Source organism: Oryza glaberrima, chromosome 10 (genome assembly GCF_000147395.1).
Source record: "Oryza glaberrima chromosome 10, OglaRS2, whole genome shotgun sequence".
NCBI lineage: Eukaryota > Viridiplantae > Streptophyta > Magnoliopsida > Poales > Poaceae > Oryza > Oryza glaberrima.
Genome location: NC_068335.1, coordinates 3,460,769 through 3,481,337, shown reverse-complemented (window position 1 = coordinate 3,481,337; position 20,569 = coordinate 3,460,769). Strand labels below are relative to the sequence as shown.

The following is a 20,569-nucleotide window of genomic DNA, read 5'->3' as shown; positions in this document are numbered from 1 at the left end:
AGAAAGGATCGAGATGATTTTCATGAAAACATTGATGAGATTTAAACAAGTGTATTTGATTACAATTGTTCGCGATTGATTAAACCCCGATGAAAACACTAAATTCGATCGTTCGGTGGCCATGGCCTCCGACGACTAATTTACAATCCATACAGCAAAAGGAAAATTAAAAAAGAAAATTAAACCCACACCAATTAATTACCCAAATAAGCTGCCATTATACTTTTCCTCCTCAAATCTCAAACCAATTCCCAAGCTTGCTTCCCAATCCTCAGATGGCGCCGAGCACGACGCCGAGAGCGACGACAATGGCGGCGAGGTGGCCGTCGACCTTCCACGCCCCGCTGTCGTACGGGCTGTTGTCCACCAGCGGCTGGCTTCCGAACGCCCCGACGGCGCCGGCGCCGAGAGCGCCGGCACCGACACCACCAACCCCTGCGGCGGCGCCGCCGGCAGCAGCAGCAGCAGCAGGGTCAGGCAGGTCCCCTGGCAATGGCGAGAACGCCGGGTCGACGCCGCCAAGGGCCCCTGGGAGTGGCGCAAGAGCCGCGTCGCCACCCATGTCACCTGGCAATGGCGCGGCTGCCGCGTCGCCGCCCGCGGCTCCCGGCAATGGCGCGACAGCTCCGGCGCCGCCGACGGCTCCCGGCAGCGGCGCGACAGCTCCGACGCCGCCCAGTGCTCCCGCGGCGGCATCCGCGGCCTGCGGCAGCTCGGCGGCGCGGCCGTTTCCGCCGGGGAACATTCCGAAGGGGAGGTCGCTGCTGTGGGCGCCGATGGGCTCGGCGAAGGGCGGGAACGCGGTGGCGAGGCCAGGGGATCCCGGCGCGCCGCAGTGCTGCGCGTGTCGCGGCTCGTCGCTGGCGCGCCAGGCGAGCTCGCCGTCCTTGTCGCGGATGCGCATGTCGCCGTCGTCGACGAGCTCGAGCCTCTGCAGGAAGTTGGTGCCGTCGGTGTTGGTCTCGCCGTGCCACACCTCCTGGCTGCCGTCGAACACCTCCAGCCCGTGCCACGAGAAGAGCAGCGTGCACGTGTTCACCGTGCTCACCGGCCGGCACTCCGACTCCCACACGCTCATCCCCCCGCCCGCCGCCGCGTCGCCCTCGCCGCCCTTGTTAACGACCACCTCGACATAGCAGAAGTCGGCGCCAAGCCCGCCGGCGCCGGGGACGGTGTGCGAGCGCACGAAGTACGCCGCGTACTTGCCGGACGGCGAGGTGAGGAACAGCACGGGCGGGTGGACGTCGCCGGCGCCGTGGCCGCCCGGCGGGATGCTGGCGAGGATCTGCTGCTTGACGACGCGCTCGATCGTTCCCGGCGGTCCGGTCACCGCCGCCACCAGCGAGGAGGAGAGCAGCACGGCAATAGCAATGCAAGGGAGGAGCGCCATGGATGGATGGCAAGCTTTGCTAGGTGAGTAGCTAAGCTTCTTCTTGGATGCTTTGATTGTGGTTGTGGTTGTGCATGGAATGGTGCATGGTTGGGTGTTTATATATACTTGTGTTGCTTGGGGTGGTGATGATGGATTAGGAGCAAAATGGGGTGATTAATTAGGGTTTTAGAAAAGGTGAGACATGGATGAAGCTTGCTATGTTGTATGGGGAGTGGTTGGAGTTGGAGTGTGTCACCTGTTCCAATACATACTGATACTAGGGGATTGGGTGAGCATAAGCTGTATAAGCTTTGTTTGGGTCAGAGATTTTATTTTTTTCTGAAAGAAGGAAAGGGTTTTGATTAATTAATATATTAATACTAATAGAGAAGAAATTTGGGTCAGATGGATTCATCTAATAATAATGGAATTGAAAGTTGCAGGTGGTGTTTGGAGTTTGGACCTTGGAGATGTAATTATTAAACTGCTAATAATGCCCTAAGTTGATTGGTTGACATTCTAGTACTTTTATGTGGGGTCCAGATATTCATTCAAGGTTTGGGAAGGCAATTGTCTGCACCAGGGAGAGATTGGACTTTAATTTGGGTCCCTGGTTACACGTGGATTTTAAGTCATCACAGCCATGATAACTGTCAAGTTTCATACGCACGAAGAAACAAAATAATAAATGTAACTCCAAACTTAATAATACTCTTAAAAAATAAAGCATGAATTAAGTGAACACTGACAGTATAACTCATTAGCTCAATCAGTTAGGTTCTTTGCAGTGGAACATATCTATCCGGAATTGAGTCTCCTAGTCTTTTGGAGGCGCCCTGATGGTTAGGGGTAGGGTATGACTTATGAATGTCCGTCGATATGAATGTCTATATCTATGTCTCTATCTCTATTTCTACTATTGTAAAAAATAAAGATATTTCTAGTGATATTTTGGTACGTTATACTCCCTCTGTTCCAAAATATAACAACTTTTATTTTTTATGGGATGTAGACCTGTCCAGATTCACAGTACTATTCAGATTCGTAGTACCAAAATATAGCAATTTTTGTTTTTGGATGGGATGTAGACCTGTCCAGATTCGTAGTACTATTCAGATTCGTAGTACTAGTATACGTCTCATCAAACCAAAAATTGATATATTTTGGGACGGAGGAAGTGCTTGTTTGAGTTGGTTTTTTATTTTGTTCGCTTTTGAAAATACAAAAGGAGTCGTATAAGAAATATCATTAAAAAAAACTTTTATATGCCAACTTGAGACAAAAGTCGGACTCCTAATTACTGCTCATGATTTTCTAAAAAAAAAATTCAAGCGAATTTCCAGAGTAAATTTTATGCTAGCTAAACCGTATAAAAAAATAAGATTAAAATAGCCTTCACCCGTTGTAACGCACGGGCATTGTTTTAGTATTTATAAAGATACCACAGGAAGATGCACAAAGGAAACTGTCCTAACAAACTGTCCAGGGCTCCTGGTCCGGTAAAGCCCAGTAAATTCATGGCCCAGAAAATTGTTTCCTCCAGTCCCCAAGTCCCAACGGGCCAGCACATTGCTGGATGGAAAAAGTACAGTCCCTCAACTTGTCATCGGGATAAAAAACATTCTCGAACCACGAAACCAGATATACAAGGTCCTTTAACTATAAAAAAGGTCATCCGAGGTCCTCCGGTGGTTTTGACCGCGGTTTTGGTCTACGTGACGGCTGAGTCAGCGTGAGACCCACATGTCAGGTGTCCACCTCACCTTATCTCTTTCCCCTTTCTCTTTCTCTATTTCTCTCCTTCCTTCCTCGCTCTCTGCTCTCGCACGCTAGGATGCCCATGGCGGCGGCACGCGCGCTCTTGGACCGGCTCGTGGTCCACCTCGCCCTCGCCCTCGTCTGCTCGCCGGAGGCGCCGACCTGCACCAGGAAGAGCAGCCTCGCCCCCACACCGACGGCCAGCATCTCCTGCACCACCGCCGGCGTCGCCGAGTGCCTTGCCATGGCGTGCAGCGTGCGCACGGTGCTCTTGGTGCCCGCGGCGGACAGCCGCGTCGCTGCGCACGCCACTGCCGCGAGCCTCGTCGGGTGTGCCACCAGCAACAAGCTTCCCTCCGCGTAGCCGCAGATGTGGTCGTCGCCATAACGACGAGCTCGCAGGCGCGCCTGTCGCCGCCGCAGCCTTTGTCGAGGTGGAGGGGCACGAGCGCTGACACGGCGCCGGCGTCGACTGCCTTGACGCGGTTCCGGCTCCAAGGGCAAAGCCGGCAGAGCACGTGGAGCGCCACCTTGACCGCCTTCGCCGACGGCCTGTCCGCCACCACCCCCACCACGCCGTCGACCAGTGCGGCGGCGCTCGCCGATGTCAGCCGCGCGGGGGCATAGCTAGGAGCGCCGATTATAGCAGGTGGATTCCCTGGATCCGCAAGAGGTATCTCGGCTGCCGCAGCACGTACGCCAAGGTTTCCAAAAAATCTTCACCGCCGCTGCCCTTCGCCGGATCATGCACGCCGCACGTCGTCTCTTCCTGGGAAGAACCTAGTGGCTTAGCCGACGTTGCGTCGTCCACGCCCACGGAGGCGCGCTCCTCGACGACGGACAGGAGGAACTCCACGGCGCGGGGCGCGCCCTGGATGCATCGTCAATGCGGTGGTGGAGGAGGAGGAGAACACCGGCCACCGCGCCGTGGTGGGATCCGGCGGGGACGAGGGGGATGACAACGCCGATGAGGAGGAGAGGATCCCGTCGGGAGGAGCGGGCGCGGGGCACGCCGACGCCGACGACCACCATGCCCACTGCTAGGGGGCTGCCACCTCCACATCCTCCGCCTCCGCCACCACCGCCTACTGGCTGCTGCTCCCCATCCGCCGGCTGCCGGCCGCCGCGCGCTCGCCCGCCGGTTGTCACGCCCAGAAATTCACTAGTAGTTTCCGAACTCATTTGTGCATAAAATCCTCGTCTAGGAATCAGCCGAGGTACACAAACTGACAATTTAATATACAGATTCATCAATAACTAAAGCGAATAAATACTTAAATAAGAGGCACTTAGTCCTCACCATGAAGAAAACTGCAGCGGAAAAATAAAACCTAGCGAGCTTCAGCTCCACTCCCACAGGCAGCTCAACTGGGGTATAAGCCAAACGTCTTCTCCTTCTAAATTCTTTTTCTTCAACTGAGGTTTGATGATTATTGCAAGGTGAGCATATGACATACTCAGCAAGCCACACAGCAAATATGCAAGTGCACAAGGATACCAAAGAATGGCATAATATAGGGCTTATTTGCAAAAGCAGCATTTAGCAAACTTTTGAGAATTGTAAAACAGTAGAGCAATTAATCATCAATATTAATCAACACCGTACAACATACCCATGCTGCACAGGCCCAACCATCCTGAACAACCATACCCGGCTGTACAGATCTATCTCCAAACCAGGAATGTACCATTCCAAACCAGGAGCTAATCAAATTATTAGTTGTTATAGCATCTTTTATTATGGTGAGAAGTGTGAGACTAATCACGAAAGACATTGTTAGACCCGCCCATAACCGCGGGCACGGCTATTCGAATAGTTTTACTCTGGCCAGAGGTGTACCACTGTACCCACAAGACACAGCCCCACGACATGTCACCATGCGCCTCAATACCACCACGGTACCTCGGAAAGGAGCTGTGACAGTACCCCTCGCACAACACAACTCAAAGCAGTGCACCGTTCCTGGATCATAATCACCCCCTTATAAACAAGGCATGGACTCCCCAGCGACCCCCGTGGGCTTATCTCCGCCACTTCTCAATCTGGTGCTCCGTAATGAACCATGCTATACAAAAGGTAAAGCCGTTGCCCACGCTGGCTTGTGGTTGGCACGGTTAATGTTTCACAACCGAAACTCGTGAACCGGTCCTTAATTGTCATGAGCACGGCCATCAAAACCATGTGCTCACAACCCACCTTTATCAAGTTTTATTTGGCAAATTAATTAATTAACCAATCACGATTGACCATCGTGAGTTTCCATAAAATATCCATAAGTGATAGTGAAGTATGATTTATCCCATTAATGAGCTAATGTTTCTAAGCACGGCTAAGCAACTATAAATAACATCTAGCTGAACCAATCCAATATATAAGGTCCATGCTAGTCAAATTATAACCCATAGGAAAATAAAGTCATCTTCGGCCATAATTAAATGGGAAAGGCTCACCACCCAATGACATTCGAAAACAATGCATAAGTTGAAATAAATCATAGCTTTAAACAGGTTCAACATGCTCAAAGGGTTGTTTGGGATCTGTGTGACTTGCCTTACAAACAAGCGTCTTCAATTCGTCTTCAGGAACTTCTCCAACGAACGGAAGATCCTCCGAAACAACGGGAAGTCTAAACCTAAAACGCAAAACAAGGAAAAACACTAATAAAAACCAAATGAACAGTACAATTAAAGTTCATAAGGGTAGAGTTTGAATTTAGATGAATTATGAGACTTGAACGACCTCATTCCGAGTTCGTATGAATTAGATATGAATTTTACAAGATTTAATTCCAATTAAACCTATTAAAGAAAAGACTATTCCAAATTGATTAAACAATTTACAAATGATTTATAGCTGAGACAGAAGATTAAAACATCCTCTTGAAAAAGATTAGATCATATTTGGTAGATGACATATATTAAAAAGGAATAATATGTCATTGAAAAGAGATGACAAATTTATATTAATTTTGGATGGCCAAGATGGCGCTGATGTCAGCGATGACATGGCTGCCATGCAGGATCGACGACCGCAAGCACGGGAACGGCAGTTACCAGCGAACCACGGTACAAAGATGCAAACGGAGGGCACCGGGAGAGAGAGGAGATCAAGGTGACCCTTACCACCACTTACGCAACGACAGACGGCGAGGGAGATGGCAGGCGACCAGCTCCAAAGGCGGCGACCTTGGGTTGGCGACGGTGACGGCTTTCCGGCGACGAGAGGCAACAACCGAGGGGTGGACGGTCTTCACCTCGCTCCTGCGATCCCGAGGGTGGCGACGGTGAACGAAGGCAGTGATGGACGGCGACGAACGGCGCGGCTGAAGATGGAACAGATCGGCTTCACGGTGACGACGGGCTTCCCGGGGTCTTCGACGACGGGGAAGTGGAGGCCGGTCTTCTTCTCCTCCTCGCAAACCCAACGGCGGCAGCGGCGACCGAAGGCGACGACCACAGCGACGGCGCGGGGCTGCTGGAGCGGCGACCGGAGGTGGAGAGAGAAGGCGAGCGCGGGGAGAGCGATTCCGGCGAGATTCGGCGCAAAGGAACGGGTGGCCGGGGTAGCTCTCACCCTTGCGAAGCCGAGGGAGGCGACGGCGCAGGTCGGGGTCGACCGAGGAGGCGGCGCGGCGTGGCTGGAGGGTCACTGGCGTCGGCGGCGGCTAGGGCAAGGCGGCGGTGGTGCTACAAGCGATGGCTCGGCTTTGGACTTGAGGCAAACGGAAGAGGAGGCCGAGGGGATGCTATTTATAGCTGGAAGAGGGAGAGATCGGCTCGGGAACGGATGGAATCGGCGACGGATTAGGTAGGGTTCGCCGGAAAAAGGAAGGATTTGATCCGCGAAATTGGAAAGAATTTCCATATAAACTTTTGGGGATTTCTTGGGGGAAAGGAAGAGGAGATTGAGAGGATTCCATTCCCACAACTAATTTGGAAAGAGGAGCAACGGAGAGGACGAATTTGGTGGGGAGGCGGCGCTGTACACGGGCACGGCAGGGAGGAGATCGGCCGGCTGGAGGTTAGGGGCGACACTGTAGCAGAGGGAGGCAAAACAGACTTCTTGCCGGGCTTCATTTCCTCGGCCCGATTGAAGGAGGGAGGCAAATAGAACTTCGGCAGAGAGAGGAAGAGAGGATGCAGGCTCGAGTTGGGCCGGCGGAAGAGAGAGGAAGGAAGGGAATGGGCCGGATTCGGCCCGAGACAAAGAAGAGGATTTTGATTGACTTTTTAATTTAAATAATTGCTGAAATGATGTTTCATTTATTAAAAATACTTATAATGCTCAAATAATTCCGGGAAAAATCCAGAACATATTTGGACACTAAAAATATTTAATAAAGTTTTATCTATATCAATTTAATGTTCAAAATTTTCATATATTTTATTCAAACACTTACTTTAATTATTAAATAAATTCTAAAAGTTCCTTTTTTTACGAAAATATATAATTTAGCGATTTTCAGGGTGTGACACCGGCCGCCACCGCCGCTCCCCATCCTCTAGAGAGAGATATGAGGAAGGAAAGAGAAAGGGGAAAGATATAGGGTGAGGTGGACACCAGACATGTGGGGCCCACGTGGGTCCCACGCTGACTTAGCCGTCACGTAGACCAAAACCGGGACCAAAACCACTGAAGAACCTCGGGTGACCGGTTTTGTATAGTTAAGGGACCTCTTATATTTGGTTTTGCGGTTTGAGGACGTTTTTTATCCCGATGACAAGTTGAGGGACCTGCGTGTACTTTTTCCTTGTTGGATCACCAATTAACGGACCACAGAAACTAGCAAGGGTACAAACCAAGATAGTACTATATTGACATCTTTCAAAAATTTATATGTATTTATATATACCTACTTAAAAAAATACGTAAGACTTTTGTCTGGTTTTTCGTCCATAGTATCGAATCATAATCGCATCCGTCGTTTCTCCGAGTCTTTCCTTCGAGGTTAGGGTTTTACCGAGTTCACTGGGTTAGAAATGGTGCTGAAAAATTCACAGTGATTTTCTTTAGGATTTTTGGGGATTTCGTGGGGTAAGGAAAAGGAGGATTAGGGGATTCTGAAAGTCCCTTAGCCACCAACTTTCCGAACCATCTTTGTCACGCCCCAATTTTTTTTCGGAGGTTAAAAATCAATTAATGAATTATTTCTAGAAATTATATTAAAATATAAATCAATTTATCAAATGAAGTTTAATGTGGGAAATAAAATTTCCTTAAAAATCATGGCCGTTAATATTTTTTAATATTCTCTATGGCCTAAAGTACTCTCTGCCTAAAGTACTCTCTGGAATTTCCTGTAAATTTTCAGATATGAATACCTAACTTTAATAGTACGAAGTTCAGTTCATCCATTATTTAAATTGAGAAACAAATCTAAATCCCTAATCTGGGCCGTTTTCGGGTATACATACACTGATACATACATACGTATATCTGTAGCTAGAGCTTGCCGCAGTCGCCGATGACGACTGGCTTCACCATCTTGCCTCTCCAGGTGCCGGTCTGTTCGACGGCACGCACGATGTCCATCCCGTCGACGACATGGCGGAACACGACGTGCCGGCCATCTAGCCATGGTGGCCTGTTGACGATGATGAACTGGGAACCGTTGGTGTTGGGCTCGGCGTTCACCATGGACCTCCAGGCCCATCATGTGGCATGTCACTCAAACCCCTCATCGGCAATGTGTTCCCTTGCAGGGTTAGCAATCTCGAAATTGCGATATTTGCAGGGGATCGAAATTCGCAAAATAAATATAAATAACCGAAATTTTCGGGCGAGATATGTGCTTGCCGGTGGGGGTGAAATTACCTAAATTTCAATCACTAGCCTCCAGGCATCGTCAAGCGCCGACTCGCCGTCACGATGTCGCCGCTCTGGCACATGAACCCGGGCACCACCCGGTGGAACGTCGAGCCCTTGTAGTGGAGCGGCTTTCAGTCAAACCCCATGTCGCATCCGCCGGTGCACATGGGACGGAAGTTCTCCGTCGTCTTGGGCACCTTGTTGGCGAACTGCTCGATCACCACGCTACAAGCACGCTCGCCGCCAAACACCATGGCGTTGGGCTCAGCAGGGTCATCGGTGCTCTACATATGTAAGACTAATTGATTTCTTGTCTCTTCGTTCCAAAGCCCAGACTTAGCTTGTAAGAAGATGAGATGAGATTGAGAGGAGAACCACGGCTTATTGGAGCAAAAGAGAGAAAATAGCATCGTGGGGGACTATTCTCACGTGAGGATGACTCTTTGATACTCGTTTAATTGTAAGCTCTAGAAGAAACATATATGGTAAAACATATATATAGAGAAAATCTACGCTTTATTTAGCCATCGACAACTGTTTGATTCTATGTTTTGCCATGGGTGAGTGCAAATTTTACAATACCACCGCGCTATATATCTACGGAATGCCATCGCCATCATCAACTCATCTTTCCGTCTATTTCACCCTGTTCGTCCGTCTGGAAAGACTGTTTCACCCTTGAAAGGATGCAAAAGGTCAATAAAAAAAGCACTAATAAAAGACATTATGTGTAAGTATGCTAGTCACCAACTCATACATGGCACGAGCTACCTTTTTAACTTATAGTTCGTAATTAAAAATATCATGTTGCACTCGGTACAGAGTTTTTATCTTATCTTTTCATGATTTAACCGTTCCAATATCCTGAATTAATATTTACCAAGATCACTCGGTTTGGACTCCTGATTGTGTCATTTTCATGATTTGTTAGGTGGAAACCTGTATGTAAATAATAAGTATTGAGTTGTGCCTGGTTTTGGATGTCTCAATTGTATTTTTCTCCATGATTAATACTTTTAAAAAACTAATAATTAGTTTTTCCAATAGTATTTTTTCATACCACCAAAATTCAAAATTAATAAATTGTACTTAGTTTAGAGTTTCTTTTTAATATGACAATAATTAAGAGTTAAAGTGTCATATATATATATATATATATATATATATATATATATATATATATATATATATATATATATATATGATATGGAGGTGTAAACAATGCTATAGCTTTGAAAATGGTCGATATTGGCATTGTGTTGGATGATTCGACTAATGCTGCTCGTAAAGCTTCAGACATCGTCGTAACGGTACAAGGCCTTAGAGCAGCTTTCCGACGAAAGATGAACTACACCGTTTCTAGTATAACAACTTCAATCTATTGATATGAATAGGCAAGAGCGGATCCAACATTTTATTTTGGGTTTGTGGGGTATGTGTGGTGTGTGTGGGGCGGTGGGGGGGGGGCGCTTGAGCCCCCTACCCCGCTGGATCACTATTGAGAGAAGAAGAGAGGAGAGGGGGAGCCCCTCCAATCTATTTTGGATAGATACCATTATAACTAAATCAACCTTATAGTTGAAATCTAGCTGAGATTTTTGCAACGGGGATTGTTCTCGGTACTTATTTGGCAATGATACATCACTGACTTCTTCCTGATTTAGGCAAGTAGTTTCTTAAGCATGCTTGCATACAGTGGCGGACCCAGGATTTTGATCCTGGGTGTGCCCGTGATGGTTCGAAGGGCTAAATCAAAGCTTGATGGCTTGAGGCACACAAATGTATTAATTAAGAAGTCTTAACTGCGGTGCTTTTCATATCATAGAATCGATCTAAGAAGCAAAAAAAAAAAGTACTTATGAATTTCATGTCTCTTTTTTCATGCCATCGATGAAAGAAAGAAACGGATTGATTCAACTTGATCTGAATATACGAGTTTAATTGATTCAACGAGCTTAATGGAAAGCTCACTTGGATTCTTTATGTTATAGCTTAAGAAAGAATCGCCATATGTTCCTCTTCACATTTGGATTTGATTGATTAAACTTGATCTCAGTTCTCAAACTACAAATCAAATCACAAAAGCATATGCCTTCAATTTTTGAAATCCCATTGATTTCACTAATTTTAGTTTTCTACTTTTCAATCAATCTAATGCTCTCTGCTAAGAGAAAATAAGACAGAGACTAAAGATAGGCATGGACGGACTAAGATAGGCATGGACGGACGAATGGATGAGGAACGACACCTCAAACGGCTCAACCTGGTCGGCATCCTTGAGCGCCGCTGCTTATCGTCGACTCTCTGGTCACCGTGACGGCGTGCTGTTGCGTGCTTTTGCATAGCCGATGGCAGGCAGCCTCCGCCAGTCCAGCCGGCGTAGACATGTCTGCTGCCAACTGCCGCAGTGCCGGTGCATACCGGGAACCCCCTTGGGCCCGCCCCTGCTTGCATATTTTAGTATTTTAGGTAATAGGTTATAGGTGTACTGATATTTGGCATGGTTTAGTATTTTGCAGCATGTGTTCCACTTTAAAAGCCTTGAGGAAACTGCCTAGGATGATTTTCGGAAGTTTACCTCTCTATCTACATTTTCATTAGCATAATTAGTGATGGTCATCAAGATGATTTCCTTATATTGAACTTATGCACCTCCATTTTCTCCATTGGTCACTCTTAAATCTTATTTCTCCAATCTTAGATTGGGAAGAAGAAGATATCGATGTATAACATAGGCATGGCCATATCTAAGTAGACGATTTATTTTTGCTAGGCCCTTATCTTTGAGATACAGTGTACCGTTTATTTTTGTGGTTTGGTGGGACAGTTGGTAAGAGAGATTGATCCCGACTCAGTTCATGCCTTACTGCCTCATTGTGTCTGGTCTTGCATCTTGGTCACATTGTGTGTTTGCCATAAAATTCACGTTATCAAGCAAGAAGGATTTCAGGAGGCAACAATGGGAGGATGGGAGGAGGGAGACACATGCCCATAGGACATTTCTTTGGTTGGTCTGCAGGTCCTTCAACTCTGTCATATCAATGTTACAATTCTCGAAGGATGACATGAGAGTGTTAAGTACTTGAAACAGATGAAGGTTATGGTTTGGGAGAGTACAACATTGTGAAAGAGAGATAGTCTCGCATGCCTAGGTCTATCTACAATTGTGAAAGAGAGTACAACATTGCCAAATGAATCTACATATGAGGTGATGGTTCAAATTTTGAGCAAAGCCAAGCAATTTGTAGCTGAGATTTTCTATGCATAGTTTGACGGTTTAGATTCAGAACTCTATTCAAATTTCATATTTCGGCTGCACCCAAGGGCCCGCCTAGCATAAGGGTTTAATGTGGTCAGACATAACCTAGATGGCTGGTTATTGACTATGGATGTGACTACACAGCTTACCAGCTACCACTCCCTACCTACCTATACTTCAAATAAAATTTTCTCTTAAACTACTCATCCGATCTACGATCCGATTACACCATTGTGTTCGTAACAATTAAATTTTATAACAAGATCTCACATGATTATATTTTGATGAAAAATTGTAAATTACTTTTATAATATATCTAAATTACTTTTAGATTTCACTAAATTATTTCTTAGACATATAAAAGTAAATTTAATAAAGCCTAAAAGTAATTTACATATATTATAGAAGTAACTTATAACAAAAAAGAAAGTAACTTTAATGCATGCCTTTTTTCATAGAACGTGACTACACAGCTAGTGGTAGCCACTCCATCCAGTGTCTCCTTTAAACTTGAAAAATGCAATAGTATGTATCTTTTCTTAAATCACATATTATTTTTAAGATCTATTTGCATCATCGTACTCCACTCAAAAATATGTGACAAAACGAGATCCATATTGAATATATTCAAACATTTTATTAATTTAAAATGTAATTTATTACATGTTAGAAAGTAACTTCCATGTTATCAGGAAGTAACTATTACATCTTATACATGATTAATTCTCATTAGATATTCCATCAATGTTATTTGCAATCCATCAAAGGTTTTATGTTCTTTTCACATTCTACATGAAAAACAAAAATAAAAGGAATAAAACAATCGGTGATTAAACAGATTTACAGAGAGTTACTTCTGAACCATGCAAAAGTTACTTCCAATTAACATTGAAGTTACTTTTAAGAATTGTTAAACTTACATGTGCTGATCTGTGCTGATTAAATTTAATTTCTAGACAGAGTCATATTTTTATCCCTACAACGAATTTACTTCTAATGCCGTGACAAAGTTACTTCCGTTTTATTTTAAGTTACTTTTATAATATATGTAAATTGCTTTTAAAGTTACTAAATTTACTTTTATATGTCTAAGAAGTAATTTAGTGAAATCTAAAAGTAATTTAGATATATTATAAAAGTAATTTATATTTTTTATCAAAATATAATCATGTGAGATCTTGTTATAAAGATTTAATTGTTACGAATACAACGGTACAATCGGATCATAGATCGGATGAGTAGTTTAAGAGAAAAATCTATTTGAAGGTTCCTATTTACTTAATGGACTATAAGTATATATTTCAGTGTGATGGGAGGAAACCTCCCCCTCGTTTGTCTCTCTCATTCTCTCTCTCACTCTCTTTTTCTCGGACGTAGATGGATGAGGACGATGACGCGTGGTGGGATGGCTGGGACGACGACGCGCGGATGGATGCCACGTCAACTCGCGCGGGATGGACGGTTTTCCCGGCGTCGCGCGATAGCACCAGATCGAGAGGTCTCTCGAAATAGTTTTTGCAATTGACTATATATGTCTATATCATCCGACTAGTTGGGTGCTCATTATAGTTGAGTTGTGTGGGCAACATCCTTATTTGAATAGATACCTTAGTTGCAATACAACATACATAATTGTACAAGAAAAGATATCATCCAAAATATGGATATATTCATGAGCAAATAAGTAAGTTGAGATCTCGAAAATGAAATTAACTACCTATTCTGACTCAAGGATGACTAGGACTACTTGGACATATACCCCAGTATTCCTCTTGAGTTCTACTTGGATACTGGGTACCTATGGTGTAAATTTAAAGTCCCTTAATTAGGAAGGGAGTGCATCACAATCTCAACACACCAACACAGATGACTCCCTAAAAACTAGCCGTCGACCATATCACCAAGATCTTGTCTCATCGACATAGTTGTGTAGGTTAGATTAGAGTCTCCATCATATGCTTTGTATTTTGTGTTGTCCACTGAGCAACACATGTAAACATGATGTAGTGTTATTACCCACTCTAGGACATGAACATATATAAAACTCAACTCCCAGTCTCCTGCTTCTTCGCAATATCTTTGCACGCATCCTCGTACCAATCAATCCTTATATACACAAATCCCATCGCAGGGATGAAAACGGATGGAAGCGATGTCATTTTTTTTAGAATTTTTATGGAAACGGTGTTTTTTCATATTTATAAATTTGACTATTTAGTAGCAACTTAATTCAATACAACGCAGACACAAATTAGAAAAACTAAATTTTACATTCGAAAACAATTTGAAAAGTCATCTTTTTATTATTATTATTTTTACAGGAACGGTATTGATACATCGGAAGATTTCTATACCATTTTCATCCCTACCCCATCGTTAGGATATAACCCGTCAATAGGGAGATGAATCTTTCTTGTATGGCCAAACAACTAAACAAGCACAAACATATATACATTGTTTCTTCTAGAAACAATCAACTCCTATGAATCTTGACATATATCAAGATTTATAGCCAGAGCAGGGGAGCTGACCCAAGCCTCGGGTCACCTGGGCCGTGTCCTAAGGCCTATAGGTCTTTTTTTTAAGAGAGAATCTCTTATATATCACTTTAAATTACCCGGCTTTCTTATATACCACTGAAAAAGTTACTTTTCTTTCTGTGCCATTGGGTTTCAGTTTTTCATCCCTTCAGTGCCACCACCGTCAGGTCTGCTGACCTTAGCTACCGTTAAGTGAGTCAACATGTTAGATTTTTCTTCCAATACCTGTATTACCCTCACTCTTCTCTCCATGCTATCACTAATTAAATGATCTGAAATGTGCCTAGCACTCTCTGCATCCTTGGTCTCCCAGCGAATTAAGATGATTAGTTAAATGACTGCAAGCTAATCAAGAATAACTAAATGTGTGCCGACAGTTAATTCATGGTTTAGTATGTGCCCTTGATGCAAATTAAATGTGTACCGATGGTTACATCAAATGACTGCAAAAGCTTGCAATCAAGAATAATTAAATATGTGCCTACGTTAATTATGGAAGCTTGTTCAGCAGAGCTTATGGTTGTGGAGGTGGTTCACCGACATTAGCAACTTCTTTGGTATGCATCGAGAGGAGCGAACGATGTCACACAGTAGTGGGACTACATGGACTAGCTCAGTTAGTCAGTCGGTGGCTCTGTTTGGATCCGGAGGGCTATTAAATAGCCATCCGGAATCTGGTTATTTAAGAGTGTTAAACGTAGATTACTGATAAAACCCATTCCATAACCCCTAAGCTATTTTGCGAGACGAATCTAACGAGGTATATTAACCCATGATTTGCTACAGTGGTGCTACAGTAATCAACCGCTAATTATGGATTAATATACATCATTAAATTCGTCTCGCAAAATAGCCTAGGGGTTATGGAATCGGTTTTGTCGGTAATCTACGTTTAATAATTCTAAATAGTAAAATTCTGGAGGGCTATTTAATAGCCCGGAGGATGGCCGGTGTCTCAGTGATGGAATATGCACGATTGTGAAAAGAATAGAAACAAGAGGGAGAGGAACCTGAGAAAAAACAGAGGGAACAAGGGCACTAGTATCTTTTTATGGCCTACTTAACACCAACTTCATAGTAGTCTGACGGTGGAGGCATCAAAGGGAAGAAAACTAAAACTCAGTGGCATAAAAGGAAACATAACATTTCCAGTGGCATATTAGGGGCCGAATAATTTTAAGTGGCATATAAAGAATTTTCTCTCTTTTCTTTTTAACTAGGAAGGTAGCCCGCGCATTCGCGCGGGCATGCATCGTACGTTAAGTTTGAGACACGTACTTGAAGGAGCGAAATATTAACCGGAGAACACATGGCACGATTTCTCTATTGTTTTCGCCGGCATTAGTTGTTTTTATATTTTTGTAACCTATTAGCTTTATATTATATCATATTTAAGTTATATTTTTTTACGTGAAAGAGGCTCCTACTGCAATATATATTAAAATATAATAAATGGGTGAATTTACAAAGATTACAAATAATTACAAGGGAAAACTAATGAAAATTATCTAGCCATGATTGCCAAAGCGAGATGCCAGCTTCCTTTGCTCTATGCATATGCAAGGCAAACTCCTGTTTGAAATCAGCTTTCCATTTGTCAAAATTGCTCTATGCATATATTTAAGTGATATCTATAAGCAATTATTTATAATCTTCTTCTTCATTTGAAAAGATGGTAAACTAATTTTCTTTAGAAAACATGTCAACGGAAATAAAAGTAAGTGTAAAGTAAAAGTAATTTTTTTAATGCATATATATTATCATGGTTTATTAGAAGATGAATTGGGTGGGACATGAATCTCCACTAAATTTTATATTGCCTAATATGATTTATGTAGTTTGAGAGGCGATCCATCTATGAACATTTCATGTAGTGTGGGTAAGAGGTTCTACGCAACCTAACCTGAATACAATAATGATAAAATATAATTGCACAATAATATTTTAAAAATGTGATGTACCATAAATACATACTTGTTTTTCTTAGAAATAATGGTTCCACCGGTTTAAAAGGCATAGGAGTATTCCAGAAATATAGCTTAAAAATTATGGTGTTTTAATATCCAACATTATTACGAAGTGAACATAGCTCAACTGGTTAGGTTCCTTGTGGTTGAACTTGCCTAAATTCTTTCAGTGGTAGACGATGTACCTATCGACAGTGAGACACTTGTGGTGACTTTGTCAATCTCAAAATATGTGGGCCCAGTCTCTCAGAAGTACTAATGAGGGATGTGCATGTATGTCCTCATAGGTATGAGCGTGCGCGCGTTGTGAACGCCTGCATTTGTACTTTGTTTCTCAAAATATATCCAATATTATTAATTGTTTCTCTTTTCGTTTAATAGATAAAAGATAGGGAGAGGACGGACAATGTTGTGTGCGTGTGAGGGCGAGGAGGAGGCCGAGGAGATTTTATTTTTTTTAATTTTTCTAAATGATTGAAGTGAAAGCCAATGATAGGGTGTTTTATTTTTCTATGAATTTCTAAGTTTCTTTCTGCTTTTATAGGACGTGACACATGGCGACTTATGAATTTTTGAAAAAATAGATTTAATAGTTAAAAATAATGGATATGTCAATTTATTGGTTTTTCTTAGAATTTTAGGGCATGATATATGGTGTTTTATGAGCGCTCTGGAAGGCGTTTAATTGATTTTTATTATGTACAGTGATCTAGTATAACATAATACATATGTTCATTTAATTTTTGTTGCTATTTATTTGTCAGGTAAACGATAGGGTCTATGCTCAAATGATGTATTTTAACTTTTATATAGTAAAATATAGCTAATGTGATCTTGATTAATTATTTAGTTATAAATAAAACAATAGCTATGACTATTTCTATATTATGTTAATTAGTTAAAAAAAAGTAGTACAGGAGATAATGGAATTGGAGAGGAGAGGATGAGAGAGTCATAGGGGGAGGTTATAGGTGCACGTAAAGCAGGAGAATGGGAGGATATTATTGTTTTTAAGATAGATTGAATAGATCCTAGTTTTGAGTTATCTATTTTTATAAATACATTCAATCTTAGATCTATTAGAAAATATTTTGGGTACTGTATTTTTTAATTAAACTACTTAAATTGTTTTAAATTATTCTAATTTAAGTGTATGTTATTAACCAAAAGGTTTACAAATCTGTTTGATTTTTTCTTAAAAATGTATAGATCAGTGAAGAAAAGCTAGTCCATAGAATATATATGACCCAGAGTAATGAATTTTAAAAAAAGAGTAATGATTTTTTTATAACATAGTTAACTTGGATCTTCAATTTTAAGTTTTATAGTAAATAAGATAATGGTGCGCACCAATAAAAAGTTAGCTATTTGATTAGATAATATAGTTGTTTAAAGTTCTTTGTCATAAAATAATTTTTCCATTTGACTAAGAGAGGAAAATATCAGAGTAAAGAAATAGGTGGGGAGCTACTACACACAATGGGTCCACCGTATATTAGTGAAAATTGACATCGAGATGTTTTGTTTATTCTCATAATTTTTGTAGTTTTTTTAATTTATTAAAATGCCACGTAATAGCGTAGTAGCATTTGTAGAAGTACTACATGGCGGCTACATGGCGGCTTGAGAGTGTTTATAGGATGTTTAATGAACAAAGAGTTAAATATGCTTCCATGTGATAATTTTTAAATTTAAATATAGTTAATATCAAATGTAGTCGTAATATTCTCACTATAGACATTTAATTTAGATAAGTTTATTTGGGACGGGTGGATGTTGCTTCTATGAATAAAGATTCATGTAAGAAAACAGTGCATAATATATGTATGTATCCGGGAGATTTTTTTTTTCACAATCCGGTGGATAGTAGTACTTATTGTACAAGTGAGAATATTTTTCAATTTTTTTTGTGAACAGTACATATGTCTCTCGTAGCAATTAGGTGGAACTGTGGCAGGGCTAATCCTTCTTTCTTAATCGTAATTACGTTTTTTTTTATTCTTTTTTGCGGTGAGTAACAAAGTACGGTAGTACGTACAACAATTCATGGGATTTTTTTTTTACCGGGGAGGTTTGACGGGACGTATTTTAAATAAATCTAATATAATGGTTTAAAAATAGTAGGTCCACCGAATTAAATTAAAATCATGGATTGAATTGAATGTTTTTCGTTTTTTTCTCAGAATTTATAAGGTTTTCTCTAATATTTAAAATATTAGAGTGCCAGATGCTTGTGTAGGACAATTCTCTTTGTTGTTTTTGTCAAATAACGAATAGTGTACTTTTTTTTGGCTTTTTTTTGGGTACTTATATTTCCCGGACCTTTTTCTGTTGGGTCAAGCATACGTACCAGTGCACATGAAAAAATGCATTATTTAGGCTGATAAGCCTGAGCGGTGGGGATCGCAGGGAGAGGGAGATGAAAAGATTTCTAGAGATAAATGTAATAATTAAAAATTGTGGGTCCACCGATTTATTATGGTGCCACATGGCATTTTAGGAGTGTTTGTAGGAGTACCACGTGGCGGCTTAAGAGAGTTTCTAGGATAATGGATTTTTAGTATATAATAGATTTCACCATGTATTGAATACATGGGCCAAAGGTCTGAATATGACGAAATGCTAAGTTCGTCTCTAGCTAGCTAGGAGTTGATTTCTATTTTTATGTAGCAAGTATATATGTTCTTATAATTTAAAAATCATGGAAAACTTGGAATCTCTACACATACACTTTTATGTGCTCAATCACTCAATTTTATTATCAGGTAGCTAGATTAAGTCACCATCAGTGAGGCAGCTAACGTCCTCGATATATAGTTTGTAACCATCATGTCGCAACCTCAAAAAATTACATCAGCTAACACTCTCTCTCATACGCTCATCACACACTAGCTAGACACAATTTTATACCGATCCGTACACCATACGTACGTACACGTATACGGTATACACTGGCTTATATACGTATGTATATGTATTTCTAGAGCACGCCGCAGTCGGCGATGACGACGGGCTTCACCGTCTTGCCGCTCCAGGTTCCCGTCCTGTCGATGGCGCGGACGGCGTCCATCCCGGCGACGACGCGGCCGAACGCGACGTGGCGGCCGTCCAGCCACGGCGCCTTGTCGACGGTGATGAAGAACTGGGAGCCGTTGGTGTTGGGCCCGGCGTTCGCCATGGACACCACCCCGGGCCCGTCGTGCTTCACCGCGAACCCCTCGTCGGCGAAGTGCCTCCCGCCGCCGTCCAGCGCCGACTCGCCGCCGGTGCCGTTCCCGGCCGTGATGTCGCCGCCCTGGCACATGAACCCGGGCACCACGCGGTGGAACGCCGACCCCTTGTAGTGGAGCTTGCTCTTGCCGGAGCGCCCGGTGCGCTCGCCGGTGCACAGCCGCCGGAAGTTCTCCGCCGTGTCGGGCACCTTGTCGGCGAGCAGCTCGATCACCACGCGGCCAACCCACTCGCCGCCGATGGAGATGTCCAGGAACACCCTTGGGTTGGACTTGGAGGACGCCGCCGGCGCCATTGGTCACACAGGAATTGAAGAGAGAAGAGAGAATGCAAGCAACCTAGCTTGCTTGCTACTAGCTAGATAGAGATAGATAGCTACTTATCTATGAGAAATTGTGACTTGTTGTCTCTTGGTTTGAGACTTGTGAGAAGAGGAGATGATGGCTATATATAGGCGCCAATGGTAAATGGTTGCATGAAAGAGGAGAGAGCCATGGCTTTCTAGAGTAAAAGAGATGCCTTCGGCGTACAAGGAAAATAGTTTTGTTTTTGTGGGGACTATTCTCTTGTGAGGACGACTCTTTGATACTCGTCTTCTGATTTTAACACTAAAAGAATAATATCATGCATGTG

At 43.0% G+C, this 20,569-nt stretch overlaps 2 protein-coding genes and 1 pseudogene across 2 annotated transcripts; all 3 read right to left on the bottom strand.

The window, feature by feature from the left end:
- Positions 1 to 19: 19 nt before the first annotated feature.
- On the bottom strand, positions 20 to 1,455 carry LOC127786251 (uncharacterized). The gene has a single exon (XM_052313587.1). The coding sequence runs from the start codon at positions 1,388 to 1,390 to the stop codon at positions 272 to 274; it is 1,119 nt and encodes a 372-aa protein (XP_052169547.1). The 5' UTR covers positions 1,391 to 1,455; the 3' UTR covers positions 20 to 271.
- Positions 1,456 to 3,136: 1,681 nt separating this feature from the next.
- LOC127752667 (E3 ubiquitin-protein ligase PUB23-like) lies at positions 3,137 to 4,010 on the bottom strand (annotated as a pseudogene).
- Positions 4,011 to 19,449: 15,439 nt separating this feature from the next.
- On the bottom strand, positions 19,450 to 20,342 carry LOC127752778 (peptidyl-prolyl cis-trans isomerase-like). Its single transcript, XM_052278186.1, has one exon. It carries the CDS (start codon positions 20,229 to 20,231, stop codon positions 19,686 to 19,688), a length of 546 nt encoding a protein of 181 aa, XP_052134146.1. The 5' UTR covers positions 20,232 to 20,342; the 3' UTR covers positions 19,450 to 19,685.
- Positions 20,343 to 20,569: the final 227 nt, after the last annotated feature.

What these genes read in the sequence shown, in the direction of transcription:
- LOC127786251 (XM_052313587.1), bottom strand. Translation starts at nt 1,390, where the DNA reads ATGGCGCTCCTCCCTTGCATTGCTATTGCCGTGCTGCTCTCCTCCTCG.
- LOC127752778 (XM_052278186.1), bottom strand. Translation starts at nt 20,231, where the DNA reads ATGGCGCCGGCGGCGTCCTCCAAGTCCAACCCAAGGGTGTTCCTGGAC.